The sequence below is a fragment of the Nematostella vectensis genome, chromosome 7 (genome assembly GCF_932526225.1).
Source record: "Nematostella vectensis chromosome 7, jaNemVect1.1, whole genome shotgun sequence".
In the NCBI taxonomy this organism is placed as follows: domain Eukaryota; kingdom Metazoa; phylum Cnidaria; class Anthozoa; order Actiniaria; family Edwardsiidae; genus Nematostella; species Nematostella vectensis.
In genome coordinates, this window is record NC_064040.1 from 7,933,667 (window position 1) to 7,949,433 (window position 15,767).

Consider the following 15,767-nt stretch of genomic DNA (forward strand, 5'->3'; position numbering starts at 1 on the left):
ACGTTTTGTAATGCCAAATACACCGGAAGTCAACAGGTCAATGTATCACACCTCTCAAAGACGGAGAGTCAGGGATTTCCGACTGTTCCGTAAAACCGCTGACTTCCCGCAGACTCACCCTTCCTCTACGCCAGTGGAAAATTGCTTCTACCAAAGCAACCTCCGCTTTTACTATCCTACAGCCTGTGTATCGACGCACGATGTTTTAAATCCCCGCACTATAATTTACGACATTTGGCCCCTCAAATAAGACTGAGCTCCCAATTTTTTTATTCAATATAAAGAGTCACCTCTATGTCTAGTCTAACCGCCATTAGGTTATTATCGTGATCAATCCCCTCAGTTAAGATTATCCTGGGAGGATTACAGAAGCGCTTTGGACTGAAGTAATACAAATATTCACATAAATACTGGCAGACTGTAAACTACCGAACGCCTCTGGAATTCCTTTTCAATAACAATGACGTCATTGTTACCGTGGCAACACTCGGAGTGCTTCCATTATCTTGTTTCTCTAGTTATCTGAAGTCGGAAGATCGCCGTAGCGATCAAAGAGAATACAAGGAGAGCAGTGACACGTGCGACGGACCAAACGAATATCAACAATGGCCGTATACCATATCAGAAACTCCGTGTCACGAGCAGACTAGCACCCTTTTTAGGGTCGGACCATTTGACATTTGACGAGGGGAGTGACTATTTTCCTTTTGCTAGATTTTTTTCCGGATAGTTCCCCCCTAAAGATCTAAGGATGTGGCGATTTTATTTACCAGTAAATGCTTGAGCCTTGCTCTACCTTTTTTTTTGGAGGGGGGGGGGGGCGTGGAGGGGGATCAGCCACTCCCCCACTAAATATCGAATAGTCTGTCCCTTAGTGTTTCAGACCTCTTTGAAGTATATTTTACTTATAGTTAGGGTGTAGTTATGACCTCCCTTGCAGCCAAAGAGGTTAAGGCGTCACCCGCTGGGCAGTTCAAGTACTTCCTCATCTCACCCTTAGGCGGTCTGTGCACCGGATGGGGTACCAGGGCGTGGTCGACTTCTACTGCTTCGGCCTGTCCGAGTCACTTCTTGTCCGAAACATGTGGGCCATATCTGAGATGTCATGTGATCACTCTAGCCCTCGCATCATGGTATCGTTTTTTTTTCCAAGTTTCTGGATCGTTCTATTGGTGTTTTTAGTAGGTGTTCTCGCGGAAACAATTTACGCGAACTTGAATGTCGTCATCGCGGAGATGACAAAACTCGTTCCCCGGGGTTCTCCATGGGCGTTGCCCGTTAGGAATGGGGCTTGAAGTCACCAGGAGCTTGTAATGAAAACTGGAATTCAGTAGTTTTTAGACTCTCTGGCACTTCAAGTTGGCAAGGATCGTTTTATATAAAGCTCCATGATTGATATATTAATTCGTTCACAGTAGGTGAACACGTACAAATCATATGCTTTTCAACAGTCAGTATGGCTATTAAATATATATTCAAGGATAGGGCTTTATTTAAAAATCTTGACACCAGCTTATAACTTGGACACCAATCCTTTGTTATACGCACGGTACATTGTTACCACAGCAGCCCCACCGATGCCATAATTATGTTGCATGGCGACACGTGCACCCTCTACTTGTCGCTTGCCGGCTACACCACGAAGCTAAAGGAAAAAAAAACATAAGAGGGTAGCTAAGGCTGCTTCGCGGCTATACACACTTTACCGTGCTTGTCAGCCACACCGCTGAGCTACGTATTAAGCCTCATTTATTGAATGATTAGGGTGTTAAGATCAACAACGCCGGTAAGAGGACACTGCCTAGCTCACGTTCATTTGCGTGCACACCCATTTCTTGTTAGCGTTGTAGACATCTAAGCTTCTATGCATAACTATGACATGAAAAATGCTGGCACATGTGCACAATGAATATATGGAAATAATACCAGGCTACCTCTAAAACCCTCTGTATATGCATACAATGGGCCGTATTAAATTTAAATTAATGCAAATGAACCAGGTGCATCTTTTCATCTTCATTTTCTTGCATTTTCATTGAACACAGCTCATGGAAAACGTGAAGTTTCGCATGGCCCTACCTGCCAGTTGAGCTCAGCACACTGCGCGAGTCCTGTGGCTCCAATCGGATGCCCTGTTGAGAACAATACGTGTTACTTAGCCATAAACAAAATGTTGGGAATCACTTGAGTTGATTTGAGTTTATTTACTGCCATTCGCAGCTCACAGATTATTACAGGCAATACACAAAGACAATGTAGTTTGCCCACCTTTCGATTCAAGTCCTCCAGAGGGGTTCACTACCCATTTCCCCCCAAGTTTGCAAACCTCACCACCTACAATCATAAGAAATAGACCCCATCACCTACAAACATAAGAAATAGACCCCATCACCTACAAACATAAAAAATAGACCCCATCACCTACAAAAATAGGCACCTCAAGGCATCATTTCTTTAGATGAAAAAATTGGAATAAAGTCTCTTCATACTTGAAGGTGGCCGCAAAACTCTTGGTTATCAAACTTAAATATCAAAATATCATCAAAATTAAAATCGATCAAAAAGCTTGTGAACCATAAAAAACAACAATAAAGTACAAACCTGCACTGTTAGTGTGCCATTTTGCTTCGTCTATGAGCTGGCCTCCTTTACCTTCGCCACATAAACCAAGAGCCTCATACATGAACAGCTAAAGAGTAGAAAAGAAATGAAACAACATGAGAAAGACTGATATTCTACAAATGGAGAAGCCTTTGGATTAATGCTCTGAAATACAGTAGACTCCAGCTGTCTTTAAACAGTTTCTACCTATTCATACGAGAAGCAGTCACATATAACCCCCTCCCCCCAGACTGAGCTTTTTACATCGGTGCCCCTTCTCCATCATGTTGATCTCCCTCCCTCCATCCAGAAATCCAGGATCCGCCCCTGCACTGGATGGGGGAAGTCAGCCTTTTCATTAAGTATGCATCATTCCCCTTATCAAAACCCTTAATAGGCCATGGAATCTATTACCCCACTAGACATCCCTCATCAAACAAAAAGTTGTCAACATGTAATTATCTAATTAGCCTGCATAGCAAGTGTTCCTGTGTTTTGAGAGACAAGAAATTCAATGCGCAAGATTTTGGTGCTTGCCCTTGGGTTTCTTTGCACTAAAAACACACAGGAAGGCAGGCCATTATCTATTCTTATTGTCTACTCTAAGAGAAGTTTGAACATTGCTAGGCAGAGAAAATGACTCTCGCGTAAGTTACCTCGTTACACGAGAAGCAATCATGCACTTCAAACACATCCACGTCCTGAGCCTGCAGACCTGACACGCGATAGCAATCAGCAGCCGCTTTTTTGGCCATGTCATAGCCAGACAGATCCATATAGCTGCGTCCAAATGATGAAGGCATGTCTGTAGCCATCTGTTGTGCTATGATCTCCACTGCTTGGCTCTGGAACAATGTAGTGAGTGCAATGATGCTGCTGATGATAAGTGGGGGATGATGATTTTGTCTGTGATATTTTATTTATATTTTATTATATTTTCTTTATTAGTTTCATTGATCCAGTCGGATCAGTTCGAGAAAACATAATTATTCAAAATTTAGAATGAAGTGAAGAAAAGACAGAAATAATAGATTATGATGAACCTGATATTGTTAATGATACTAATAATTATGATATACTGATGATGATGATATGGTTGAGTGTAAAAGACATAGAGCCCTGAAGGAACATCAGGCAGCTGTCATTTGACTTGTGTCTGAAAACAGATCACAAAAACTCTTTGATCACAATTTTGCTCATGACTCTCTCAATCAAACCTCAACCGGGTGCACATGACCCATGTACCCCACCTCCCTGCATTTTGTAACTCCTTACATCCAAGCTCCTCAATCAGCTTTTGTTGTCCCTACTTACCTGCAGACCATGTGACTCCATAAAACCCCTTGAGCAGACTACAGCTGCCGCAGATCCATCTGCTGTGGGTGCGCACATAGGCATCGTGATCTGATCAGCCAGCATGGGGGAACTTTCCACCTTGCTCAGTGGTACTTCCCTTCGTATACATGCATAGGGATTATGCACACTCTGTTTGTGGTTCTTGTGTGATATTTTTGCATACTGTCGGAATGTTGTGCCATATTTTTTGTTGTGTTCATTAGCTGCATATGAGAAGAACTGGAAAGCAAGAAAGGTTATTCAGTGGATTTCATTGCTGAACAGTATGGTAGATGCAACTGGAATTCTCTTAAAATGTGAATGATAATGACAACACAATAAGTACTCTAAAGTACCTTACCAAACACATCTTAGAAGTACATACATTAATTCTCTCTTTTACTATGACCAACATTTTGCCAAAATTTTCTAATATACAATGCATAATAAGTCTATGCTGAACAGAATTATTGCCAAAAAATAAGAGTACTGATACCTCTACTCAGCACATCAAAGTAGGAGGATAATGATAATGACATGTTGATGATGATTTTAAATTGGCTTTCACAAAATGGGCCTAGATGATATCCTTCAAAAGCTACAAAATATGAATTGAATTGTTCTTTGTAGAGTTATTATAGGTTCTTACTAACTGTGATAGGAAATTTTCAGTTTTCAAACATTCCATTTCTAATGCTGACCTGAGAATTGGTGGAAAATTTTACTCTAAGGAACAACTACTATCATTTTGTTGTCTAGGCCCTAATTGCATGACACAGTCATAATATTTTCTTTATGACAAAACTGTGAAAGAATTGGGAGAAAACTGTGACAGAATAAGACAGTATATTGAAAGTGGTCTATAATTGTGATTGTTCATTTTGTTGCCGCTTTATTTCACCCTTGATGTATTTTTTACCGTACCTGTAACAATCTAAAATTTAACTCTTGATAGCACCAATTACCTTGACAACATCAGATGTAACTTTATTCAGGTGAGGACTGATTAGATCAGGCTTGGCCCCCAAGCTCTCCATGTGGGCCACATGACGTTTAAGGGGAGACACTCGATCTGTATACCTCTCGGTCAATCCTCGGTCCATTTTCTCAAACCCTGAAAGCACCAAAGGCATCTTTGCATTGATGGCAAGCAGTATGACACCCTAATATTTTCTACAGAGGTACCTCTACCAAGTGGACGCTTTCCAAAGTCAATATTATTGATCCGTCAAACAGCTTTCTCCATTTAAGCAGTGGCAGCCACAATTTCCCTGTCACAAATGTGCTATACCACCACTGGCCAGAAAATCTTATTATTGAATAGAAAAAAATGACCATAAAAGTAGGCAGGGTATTGTTAAGAGCAACATATTTGACATAAAACAAGCATACAAGCCACCAATGCGACTTATACATTTTGCATCAGCATTTATCGTAAGATAATCGCAACCGTATTTTTGTCCTCATTGCCCTTTTTTTCTAAACCTCCATAAAGCACCTTTTTTTGGCATGGTCCCAAGGGTTGCTGCTTTTATAGAGGTGCCACTGTGCACTTACCTAAAGCAAGAACACACTCATACTGCCCACTAAGGATCATGAGCCGAGCAAGCATGAGGGCTGTTGATGCTGATGAGCAGTTGTTATTGGTGTTGAAAACGGGAACACCACTCAAGCCAAGCTCTGAACACAATACAATACAACAGCAATATCTTAGTACTGGTACCTTCCTATGATATTTAAAAATCACAAATAGTCTTCAAAATAAAAACATGTTTTACACTCACCATAAACAGCAGTCTGTCCTAGAGGAAACAAGAAATATATATATCATTGTTCAGAGTTAATTTCAACCAATCAAGTAACTGAGGAAGATAGTTCTTTACTCTGTACCTGATGCTGGCTCCCCATAACAGTAACTGGCCGCCACCGCCTGGACAGCGCTGTACGGTATCCCAGCATCCTTCAGTGCTGCTGCACCAGCCTCCCGAGCCATATCTATCATGATCAAACATGCCAAATATTTTTTTTAATAATCTGAATAAAGATTCTCTCCAAGAATTTGGACCAGAGACATATTTAAACTCCCCTATTTACTCCAGATGCCAAAGAAAGGGTTTATCACAATTTTGTGTCAGACATTTTTTTCTTTTACCTCCTCTAATCCCTTTCCCCGCCTAAAAACCTATGCCGAAAATATATAATATATATAATAAAAAAACAGCCCTGCGTTACTCAAGCTTTGATAGACATTTTGCCTTGATGTTACCTGGATAGTCCCATTTGCGAGTATGCGGCTTCTCAAACCTAAAAAATTAAAACGGTATTTCTTATAAGCCGTTTGGGCTAGTTTTTCAATTATTCAGATGTTAATAATGTCAATCCTTTAGTACTTGTGCTCTTACTTCGTCATTCCAACTCCTACAACAAAAACATTTTTTTCGGCCGCCATCTTGAAAATAGAACACAGGTGACGGCCCCCCAACAACAAACTGTGCTCCAATAAAAAGCACTAAAAGAAATTACTGCAAAATACGTGTCATGTGATTGGTCTTCCCAGATTATTACGCAGTATTCCAAAGCAGTTGGATTTTAGCCAATTATATTAAACGTTATGGAAACTTATCGTGATCTAAGAGCTATTGTGATTGGCCATTGATTGAACTTTGAAATTTCACAAAATATATGCGCAGGCAAGGTTGATCGAGATCGAAAGAGCAACAAGAAACAATATGTAGGAAGTAGGAAGTTACAATACCTTGCCTTGGAAACTTTCCTCAGTCATGTCGCTCAGGGAAGCAATATTCCTTCTCCGCGATGCCACTTTTGGTGCCGGGACAGCTTTTCGCAGCACAATTGTTCGCGTTTGCTTGTCATGTTGTACTGTGCTTGCCCTGGTTTGGGTAGCAGTGATGATGTACGTGAGCTTCTACTACGCTTACATGCCAACAGTCCGACATGCAGAGCCCGTATATCTTCAGTTCGCGTAAGTAATAGCAATAAGACACTTTTCGTATCTTTGAGGGAGCAGTTTTTTAATCGAAATGTTCTGTTTCCTTAAAGATCGGATTGTGAAACTGGAATATGTTCCTATCCAGAGGCTAACGTCTCGTTGAGCAAAGGCGAAAGGGTGAGTTGATTAGAGGTCAAAGTAACTTATTTATTAGTAAATAGAAACACAAAGTATTGTTTTGAAGTCTTACATGTATTGACGTTTTATCGAGTCATATTTTGTCACTTTCGTTTGCAAAATCTCAAGCCCTATAGACAATCCTATGACTGTCTAGTTTATTACCACATGTCCAGTAAATGCGATATTCACAAACTATCTGGTCCTGTGATCTTATAATCCAGGCAAAGGGGGAGAGTAATCTTTCTGTTATCACTGTCGGGAATCTTGTTGTGCCAGGCTCTGTCCAGGCTTTTGAGACCATTCTAGTTGTTTACTGCTGGAAGGACAGTGGTGATAAGAGTTTGTACTATTAAACCATAAAATGACATCTTTGTGATGTACTGTGTCTTCTTATATGAACAAAAAGTGCATTGTAAGTGTAAGATCTGAGCAAGCAGTAAGCTGTATAGTTACTCGGTGGAGCACAAAAACCTTGATGCAATTTTGTTTTTATAAATCAGGCAGTTGTCGGACAGTTTTTATTAGTCAGTTTGGGGGCATTGGTTTGTGCTCCATATGGTAACTGTAGCTAACAGCTCAGATATCTCATTGTTAATTAAGATCGGAGGTGTGTCTCAAAAAAAGCAGAATCAGGGAAGTTAGAAGAAGTTTTTTTCAAATTATATTATGTGCATTTATGTAACAAACAATCTAATTACACTTTTTGCTTTCTAGTGGCTTGCTTGTATGTATTAGGGTTGATTGAAATATCCTGTAGCTAAAATACCAATTAGTGTATAACTTCTATCTCTGGAAGTTAAATTAAGGGAATAATTTGTCTAGTTGGATGCCTCGATGTCGGATGCCTCGATGTCGAACTCGGCAAAAGAATCGGTAAAGCAGTGACAACAATGACAAAGCTTTCCTCTCGAGTGTGGGAGAACAAGAAACTTACCATCTCGACGAAGATCACCGTATATCGCGCCTGCATTTTGAGTACTCTCCTATACGGAAGCGAATCTTGGACCACCTACGCGCGGCAGGAGAAGCGATTAAATACCTTCCATATGCGATGTCTTCGCCGCATCCTCGGTATCCATTGGTCGGATAAAGTTACGAATAACGAGGTCCTCGAAAGATCAGGTTTACCGACGCTTTTTACCCTACTTCGTCAACGCAGGTTGAGGTGGCTAGGCCACGTTTGTCGAATGGAAAATGGCCGTATTCCCAAAGATCTTCTTTACGGCGAACTTGCACACGGATCAAGACCTGTAGGACGCCCGAAGCTCCGCTTCAAGGACTCATGCAAGCGTGATATGCTCGCAATCGGCCTCGACGTGGACAACTGGGAGAAGCTTGCCGAGGATCGCAGCAGATGGAGGTCTGAATGTGCTGCCGCACTCAACTCAGGGGAGTTAGAGCTGAAAAGAGAGGCCGAAGAGAGAAGGCAGAGGAGAAAGGCATCCGAAATTCGAACTGGATCAAACCCATCTCAGACGTCTGTCCTCGTTTGTCGTTCATGTGGTCGCACATGTGCTTCGCGCATCGGGCTTTTTAGTCATGGAAAGAAATGCCAACGTTCATCGCGCTGATGTCATGGACACTGACTGTCCGAAGACTGCCTACTATGGTGAAAGCAATTATAAAAATTACCATTTCTAGAATCAACTTCGGTATAATTTTCTCAACTGTCTTGACTTTTTTCTGGCATTTTCATAAGCATTATCATGTGCATTCCAAGGATTGGCCGAGAGCGGTGCACAGTCATAGGTATCATCATATGGAAAAATCATAGTATTTGAAGGTTCCTTAATAAGAAATGTCCCACTTTGGCTGCCAAGGGGGGGGGGGGGGGTGTGCACCCTGCGCACCTCCAGGGTTCAAAATAATTTTTTTAAAGCTGCTTCATTTTGCCAGCTTTGTGGGTTTTGGTTTGGAAAAAGAGCATGCATACTTATAATATATTATTATTACTATATTACTATTTTGAATCCTGTCCACCCCCCCACCCCCTTTGTACGAGCCTGTTTATTTAAGAAAACTTTACACAAAGTAGAGTTGTTTGCATTATTACATTTGCCAGCATTATGAGCATAATTTTACTTTCTTAAATGTTGATTGAATGCTTATGTAGATTTTGATGAGGGGTCAGAAATACCAAGTCTTTTTGGACCTGGAAATGCCTCACTCTCCTGTCAATGAAAAACTAGGTAAGTTACGAGACACATCTGATGAATTTTCTGTTGTCACTCCATGTCCCTGTAGACAGGTACTGTATATTTTAGCTAGTAGCAGATCCAGGGAACGGCCTTTGGACTCAAATTTGAGAAAAAATGTATGTGGGTTATATGATTTATATATCGGTGTCTCCCTCTCCCTTCTCACCCATTTCACTTAAAAAAAATTGGATCCATCCATGCAGTAGAGTCTGTCAAATGGTCCATTCAACTGGATTATAAGATTATCATTATGATGAATGTGAGCTACAATCGCCATCATGAATGGTGATAATTTGGAGCTACTTTCATTGTGGATGCAGCATGTTGTTTTGTACATATTTTAAGCAAGTTGCATTTAAGGTCCTGAAGCAAATAAGCTTTAATTTAGGTATTTAAAGAGGATCATTATCATCATCCTGGTCACGTGGCAGAAGCAGATACAGGGGGGGTGGATTGGTTGGATATCTACCCCCTTTTTGAGCAAAAGAAATAAAATAAAAATTCACTTTGTTTAAAAGAGAAGGTACTGTCCATATGCCTTCGCCTGCTTGATTTTGCTGATGCCACAAATTCAATTCAGCTTGAAGTATTGTTAGATTTATGTGACCTACCATGAACCACTGTATCAGATACAAGCCGTTTATCCGGCCATTATCCACCCCCTATTTTGAAATCCTGGATCTGCTCCTGTGTGGGTTTATAAAATGTATTTGATTTTGTTTGTTTATGCCCTATTCGGTTGCTGCTTTTCTTTTTTGTTGTTTTATTTCTATGCTGTTTTATTTAGGCATGTTCATGGTGAATGTCAAGTTCTATTCAAGCTCTGGGTCTGTTGTAGCCAAATCTTCAAGATCTGTAAGTATATGGCTGGATATTTCCACCTAAGTTTACTCAAGGCTTAAAACACCTCCAACTTCATCTAAAACCCTCATTTATAAAAAAACAATACTATAATTATTACATAATTTAGAAATGAAAATGTACCATTGGATTGTAGAATGGAATGAATCAACCTAGCAAACTGGGTTAGTTGCTTCTTGCCTTTGCTTTGAGGTTTTTTTTTCTGGACTCCAAGTTTTCCTTCCTCCATAAAAAACAGCCATTTAATCTAAGTTGTGTTTTAGATTGATAGAATTTCATTAGACGGCTGGCTGAGATGCCTTGCTATGCCCTAGACTGAACCATATCGTACCCACACTCTCGTTATTCGCTTACTAGGTTTCCTTATTTACTTTATTGATATATTTATCTTTCAGAGTATGCTGCACTTTAAATCTGGTCTTCATCAAATGATCTACACAGTCTTCATGTCATTCCCTCTCATGTTTGGCTTCAGTGAAGAAAAACAGATTGTTCCTGTTCGACTTTTTGAAAACTATGTGGATGATTCGGTAAGAAGCTGCTACACTTTGTTATGAGTAGCTGAACAGATCTGTTTTTTTCCGTTTCCCTCCCTTTGCAACAAGAAATAGGATTGAATTGATCCATCATCTGTGTAATTATTCTTGATAGTGTATCCCTTTTGCAACAATCTCTTGTAAGTGGCCGACCATGTTAACCTCCATTCTCTCTGTCCTATGCAGGCATGGAGCTAGGGGTGGGTTTAAGTTGCCAAAAACACAGTCTTCTCTCCTTAAAAAAAAAAACAATCTGGCTTCGTGCTTGCTTAAAAAGGAAGTTAAACATCCTATTAAGGTATAATAGGCACTGCCAATATCCATAGGTGTCTCGTGAAAGATTTAAATTTTTAATTTTATTTCCTATAGTATCACCCAGCTGTCACCATTAATATCAACATCGCAGCCAAGCACATAGAATTCTACAGTGCGTCTTTAAGGATAGAAGCACAGTTCACTGGTTTAAGGTTTGTTTTCTGTATTTATTGTTTGTTATCAGTAAGACAATCGCATCCTTTCCAAGTCAGTGTTTCCGCTTTTTCTTACGTTGTTGTTGTTGTTACTCCAGACACATCTTATTTGCTTGGCCTGCCACCTCTGCACTGGTCATCATCACCGCAAACTTCATCGTCGTCAGCTTCATCTTTTTCTTTGCCTACACCGCTTTTGTCCCAGAACCCTCCGAAGACATATGCCGCCCCCTTAGCCCTGCCCTAGCCGTCACAACCAGCCCAAGCAACGCCCGCCGTCGTTTCTTTGGCTTTGAAACCGAACCTCCACAGGCCTCCCGTCAGTGTTCTCCGCCATCTCGCACTGGTAGGTCCAAAACCATTCACAAACGCCCTCGCATGACTCAACCAGATTCTCGTAATGTGTCGTCCACCAGCCGTGATAAATCGTCCCCAGATGAGTCCTCCGCGCGTGGATTTACGCGACCTGACGGTTATTTGCCGTTTAGGTGGAGAACCCGTGCAGCGCATCCAAGCCAGCATCACACAAATCTTCATGCGACTGTACGTCGTGCATCCGGAGAGATCGGTCGAGGTGGTCAGGCTGGGCCTGGTGGTCTTCCTGTGGTGCGCAATGCGGACAACGAACTTACTGGCGGGGGTCCTGTGGAAGATGTTGGACGCGGCATACAACACGCGGGCATTCCTTTGGACCACAGCTGGCACCGTGGAAATAGAGGAAATCAACGAGAGTCCAAATCCAGGACCCTCACAACTTCGCGATCGATGACGGATGCGAGGTTTCTGCTAGAGAATACGCATGACAATGATAGGGGGACGCCGATGAGGACTCGCTCGGAAGAGAGCCTGGTATGGGGCGGCGGCGGCGAGGCCACCAGGCCTTATATCATCATAGACCCTGACACTGGAAAACATTACACAAGTTTTGCCGCATACCAGGAAGACCGGATCGGATTACCTGGAAAAGCGTCGGGTCCTGACAAGGCCGACGACGGCAGCATTGAACCTGAGGACGTTGAAAGTCATTCCGAAAATAGCTCCGTTCAAGACGGAGGGACTACAGTTGGAAACAAGTGGGCACCTATTCATAGGGTGCCTGATGGCGCAGATGGCGGCTCGGCCTCTTCGTTAAATGGGCCTGCTGGGACCTCGAACGAAAGAGCCGAGTTTGGGAGTCCAGCACTGAGGAAACGTTCTTTGAAACGAAGTCGTCAAAAGATTGGATTGTCGTTTAGAAAAATGCTATCTTTGAGATAGGTAGACAAATTATTAAAAAGGATGTTATATTTGATCAAAAGAATCGAGGACGTGTTAGAAAACTAACCTTACTTTTAACGACCAATAAAAACGCAATGGATTCTAAAAGTATAAGGGAAATAAAAAACATTTATTAAGCTGAAATTTGTTTTTTTATACGAGAGTCGATCGAAACTATTGTGCGTTTAATAAAAAGACGTCGACGTCTGTGTGAATAACGTTTTATATTTCATGTTATTAAATTTTCCTGTTTTTTATTCGAAGTCAAGAATTTGATCGGTCGTGTTGTGTTCTGTATACCAAGGGAAAAATGAAAAAATAACAAACATTTTCGCAAAACGAGGCAAACGTTATTAAAATAACTGAAAACCGAGACGACACTTCTATTAAATAACAAGTGTTTAGTTGAGGAATATATCTATATCATATCTAGATGGGCCACCGAAATTGATTTCACTTTGCACTGCTCTTGTTTTTGTCATCCTTGAAAAGTGAGACCGGAGATCGTATATTGCATTTCATTATGTTGTTTTTTTATCAATATCAATCTTATAGATTTTCTTTTTTACCGGCTTTCTTGTTTCTTTGTTTTTGCGCCCTAAGCTCGTATTAATCACAGCCAAAAGATGAAATAAAATGCAAAAGCTGGGAAAAGTAATTATAAGCAAGACACTAGACAATGCCGATAAGTAACCTTATCAGGGTTTTCCATATTAACTGGGTTGTCAGAGAAAAAAAAATTATTATCTGTAATTCACTGTTTTCACGACCACGGCCAACATTTTAATTATGGAAGATGTGGAAAAGAGGATATAAATCTCAAGTCGATCAAATTCTGACTTGATTATGCTTTCCATTCTTTAATTAGCGCCTATTAAGTGCGCTCGAAAACACTGTTTCTTCGTATCAGATGGTCATCTGAAAAGAAAAAGAAATATTTTTACTTCATTTCATAAACGACTTCTGATTTATTCACAACAATAGCAAAGATAGTCATCTTCGGAATGCAAACAGCCTACTACATTCACTGCTTGTGTAGCATGGAGACTTATAACATTGTCCAAAGTGAGACTGGGTATTTTTAGAGTTATTTTTCATACGCCTAATGCATTTCGAGTGTAAACAGGTTAGTAGCTTAGAAGGATTGAAATGATTTGACAGGAAAAAAATAAATGCCCAAGTTTCACCAAAACAAGTCGGCCATCCAAAACATGCGAGTAGAAACATAATCAGATTTGGCTAGAGGCTTCATTGCTAGGCTTAAAACCGCCGATATCGCGCGCTTTATTAAAATATCACTAGGGCATTAACGCAGATCATGAATGGTTTTTCCATGGCTAAGCAAGCTATTGTGATTATCGCTTAGAGTCTGTCTTCTAGAGTCTGACAACTCAGGCAGCATTTGAGTAGCATTGTGAGTTCATTTCTTTTCTAAGTCGTTTGTCAGATGTAATCAGCAAAAAGTTGCCCTTGGTCGCCTTTGTGGGACTTTACGCAAAGATAACACTGCTCATGAAAAGTCTGATATTGTTCTTGTTCTATATTTTCGTGCCGAATTAAGATGTTGTTATGCTCGGCGGGGGTCTAGTTTCCGTAAAGCTGTATGTTTGACTTCATACAAAGTAAAAATAAATCTTGATGAGAGATTTGGCTCACACTACAAAGGAAAAAAGCGCTACCGGCTATGCAGTGATCAATATATGAATTCACTATTTCTTTCCAATTAAAAGTCTTTTAGGAAATGTGTTTAGTATGAAAAGAGCCGAATTTTCAATTTTCTTGCTTTTTTTCTTAAATTCTCAGATGAGGCCTGCCTCTTAAATATTTCGTTCAATTCCGGCCTTGAGTGACGTCATCTTAATAATATTCATGTTAGTAGCCAATGGCACGCTATAGAACATTAGCCGTAGAATCGCTTATGCTATTAGAGCATGCCCGATAACATCTCTGAGCCTGCTAACAGTGCTTGCTAATAAAAGAACGCGGACGAAAACATACGAAATAAGGTGCGCCGATAGAACTGTATGTCCCCAAATCCTGCCACGAAAAAAAACATTAAGAAGCTTTCAACTGCTATCTTGCTGTATTATGAGATATTAATAATTCATATTGTTAGGGGGATTTGCGTGCAAGATCTTTAACCTACAACAAGCGAAACGAAATCTGAGAAAAAAAATTAGGCAGCAACTTTGAAGGAGAGCAGTTTTTAAGGAGGCGATATGAATACCAGTGAACAAACAACTGTGGCAACTCTGGCAGTTTTTTTCGCGCTGATATTTTTATTGATAATTGTCACAATGTGCTGTATCTTACGACGCGGTTGCCGTAAAGAGACGACACAAGAAGGGAATAAGCGATTTCGATTTCGTAATGCCGATTGGGACAAATCAGGGACTATGACGAGCTCTGAGACGAGGGTAACCGAGGCTGTTGGGGCGGTGGACAATACAGGAAACTCCGAGAGAGTCTCAAACGGGCTTTCAAACAACACAGGCGGACTTTCAACTGGAGTTCTTGTTCGTATTGAAGAGGAGACAAACGCTCAAATTACTGCCAAGTCAGACGAAGAAAGCGACGACGAGTTACCGCAATACTCCCTAGGCGATGAAACGGAAAATCGACTTGAAGCAATTTTAGAGGCAGAGGTCGGTGAAACTGTGGCTTCGCTTTCGGGCAGTCGAGAAGCGTTATGTCAGGACCAAAAGGTGTTATCGAAAACAGCTCCAAAGACAGACTCGCACGTTTGCTGCGATGATAGCATGAAATCGGACTTTGAAGTGGCGCCATGCGAGAGCGATAGACTGATAGTTAATGTACAGTCTTCTCTAGAGCAAGAACTGCAGTGAAATAGTCCAAAGGTATATTCTTCTAAAATGGAAGAAAAAAAAAGACTTCTGATCAGGTAAATTAAAAAGAAAATACTTTTTTACATTATCCAAAATAAAGCTGGAAGTGACTTTTTTTACTGTTTTTTTATGTTTTCGTTTTACCCATGCAGTGTTTCGTGGGAAAAAAAAGAAACACAAATTTATAAATCCACATCTTTACTAAAGCGTCTACCAGACAACTACGTTGCTAAAATGTCGAATAATGGGTTTTTAAGTATACAAGAAAAAAAATGCTTTTTACAGATCTCAATTTCGCAAACTCTCTGACAGGGTATTGGCAGTTATATGTTGAGCAGCGCCTGTTTGTCTCGAACTTTAGCATGGACGGCGGTGCCTCTCTGGCATGCTGCTATATATTAAACTCAGCTCACTGTCATGCTGATTTGGCATTAGATTTAGTTCTATCAAATCTTTAGATAAAAAAGAAATATCGGCGATTCGTTATGTCTCCAAAATAATCTGCTAAAATTGCAAACCTCGGAGTCAACCTT

General features: G+C 40.7%; 2 protein-coding genes and 1 long non-coding RNA gene across 4 annotated transcripts; 2 read left to right on the top strand and 1 right to left on the bottom strand.

Moving 5' to 3' along the window:
- Positions 1-247: 247 nt before the first annotated feature.
- LOC5504461 (sterol carrier protein 2) lies at positions 248-6,463 on the bottom strand. Of its 2 annotated transcripts, XM_001625303.3 has the most exons (12): positions 6,339-6,463; positions 6,203-6,240; positions 5,827-5,931; positions 5,721-5,738; positions 5,494-5,616; positions 4,902-5,050; positions 3,916-4,176; positions 3,258-3,446; positions 2,602-2,689; positions 2,269-2,334; positions 2,080-2,132; positions 248-1,645 (listed from the first exon to the last, which is right to left on the bottom strand). In XM_001625303.3, exons 1-12 carry the CDS (start codon positions 6,383-6,385, stop codon positions 1,514-1,516), a joined length of 1,269 nt encoding a protein of 422 aa, XP_001625353.2. In that variant the 5' UTR covers positions 6,386-6,463; the 3' UTR covers positions 248-1,513. The 2 variants fall into 2 exon arrangements, with proteins under 2 accessions (XP_001625353.2, XP_032228662.2); XM_032372771.2 differs by lacking the exons at positions 6,203-6,240; positions 6,339-6,463 and having other exon boundaries at positions 5,721-5,733.
- Positions 1,641-2,531, top strand: LOC116612145. The gene is made up of 2 exons (XR_004293799.2): positions 1,641-1,786; positions 2,046-2,531. It is a non-coding gene; the product is annotated as an uncharacterized LOC116612145 (long non-coding RNA).
- A 145-nt stretch (positions 6,464-6,608) lies between the features above and the next one.
- LOC5504444 lies at positions 6,609-12,603 on the top strand. The gene is made up of 7 exons (XM_001625319.3): positions 6,609-6,919; positions 6,997-7,063; positions 9,180-9,255; positions 10,052-10,119; positions 10,521-10,655; positions 11,031-11,128; positions 11,230-12,603. Exons 1-7 carry the CDS (start codon positions 6,717-6,719, stop codon positions 12,386-12,388), a joined length of 1,806 nt encoding a protein of 601 aa, XP_001625369.3. The 5' UTR covers positions 6,609-6,716; the 3' UTR covers positions 12,389-12,603.
- The last annotated feature ends 3,164 nt before the right edge of the window (positions 12,604-15,767 follow it).

Coding starts and splice junctions, on each gene's coding strand:
- LOC5504444 (XM_001625319.3), top strand. CDS start 6,717: ATGTCGCTCAGGGAAGCAATATTCCTTCTCCGCGATGCCACTTTTGGT. Junction 9,256..10,051: donor TCCTGTCAATGAAAAACTAG/GTAAGTTACGAG, acceptor TGTTTTATTTAG/GCATGTTCATGGTGAATGTC. Junction 10,120..10,520: donor TAGCCAAATCTTCAAGATCT/GTAAGTATATGG, acceptor TTTATCTTTCAG/AGTATGCTGCACTTTAAATC.
- LOC5504461 (XM_001625303.3), bottom strand. CDS start 6,385: ATGGCGGCCGAAAAAAATGTTTTTGTTGTAGGAGTTGGAATGACGAA. Junction 6,241..6,338: donor GTAGGAGTTGGAATGACGAA/GTAAGAGCACAA, acceptor TTAATTTTTTAG/GTTTGAGAAGCCGCATACTC. Junction 3,447..3,915: donor TGGAGTCACATGGTCTGCAG/GTAAGTAGGGAC, acceptor ACATTGTTCCAG/AGCCAAGCAGTGGAGATCAT.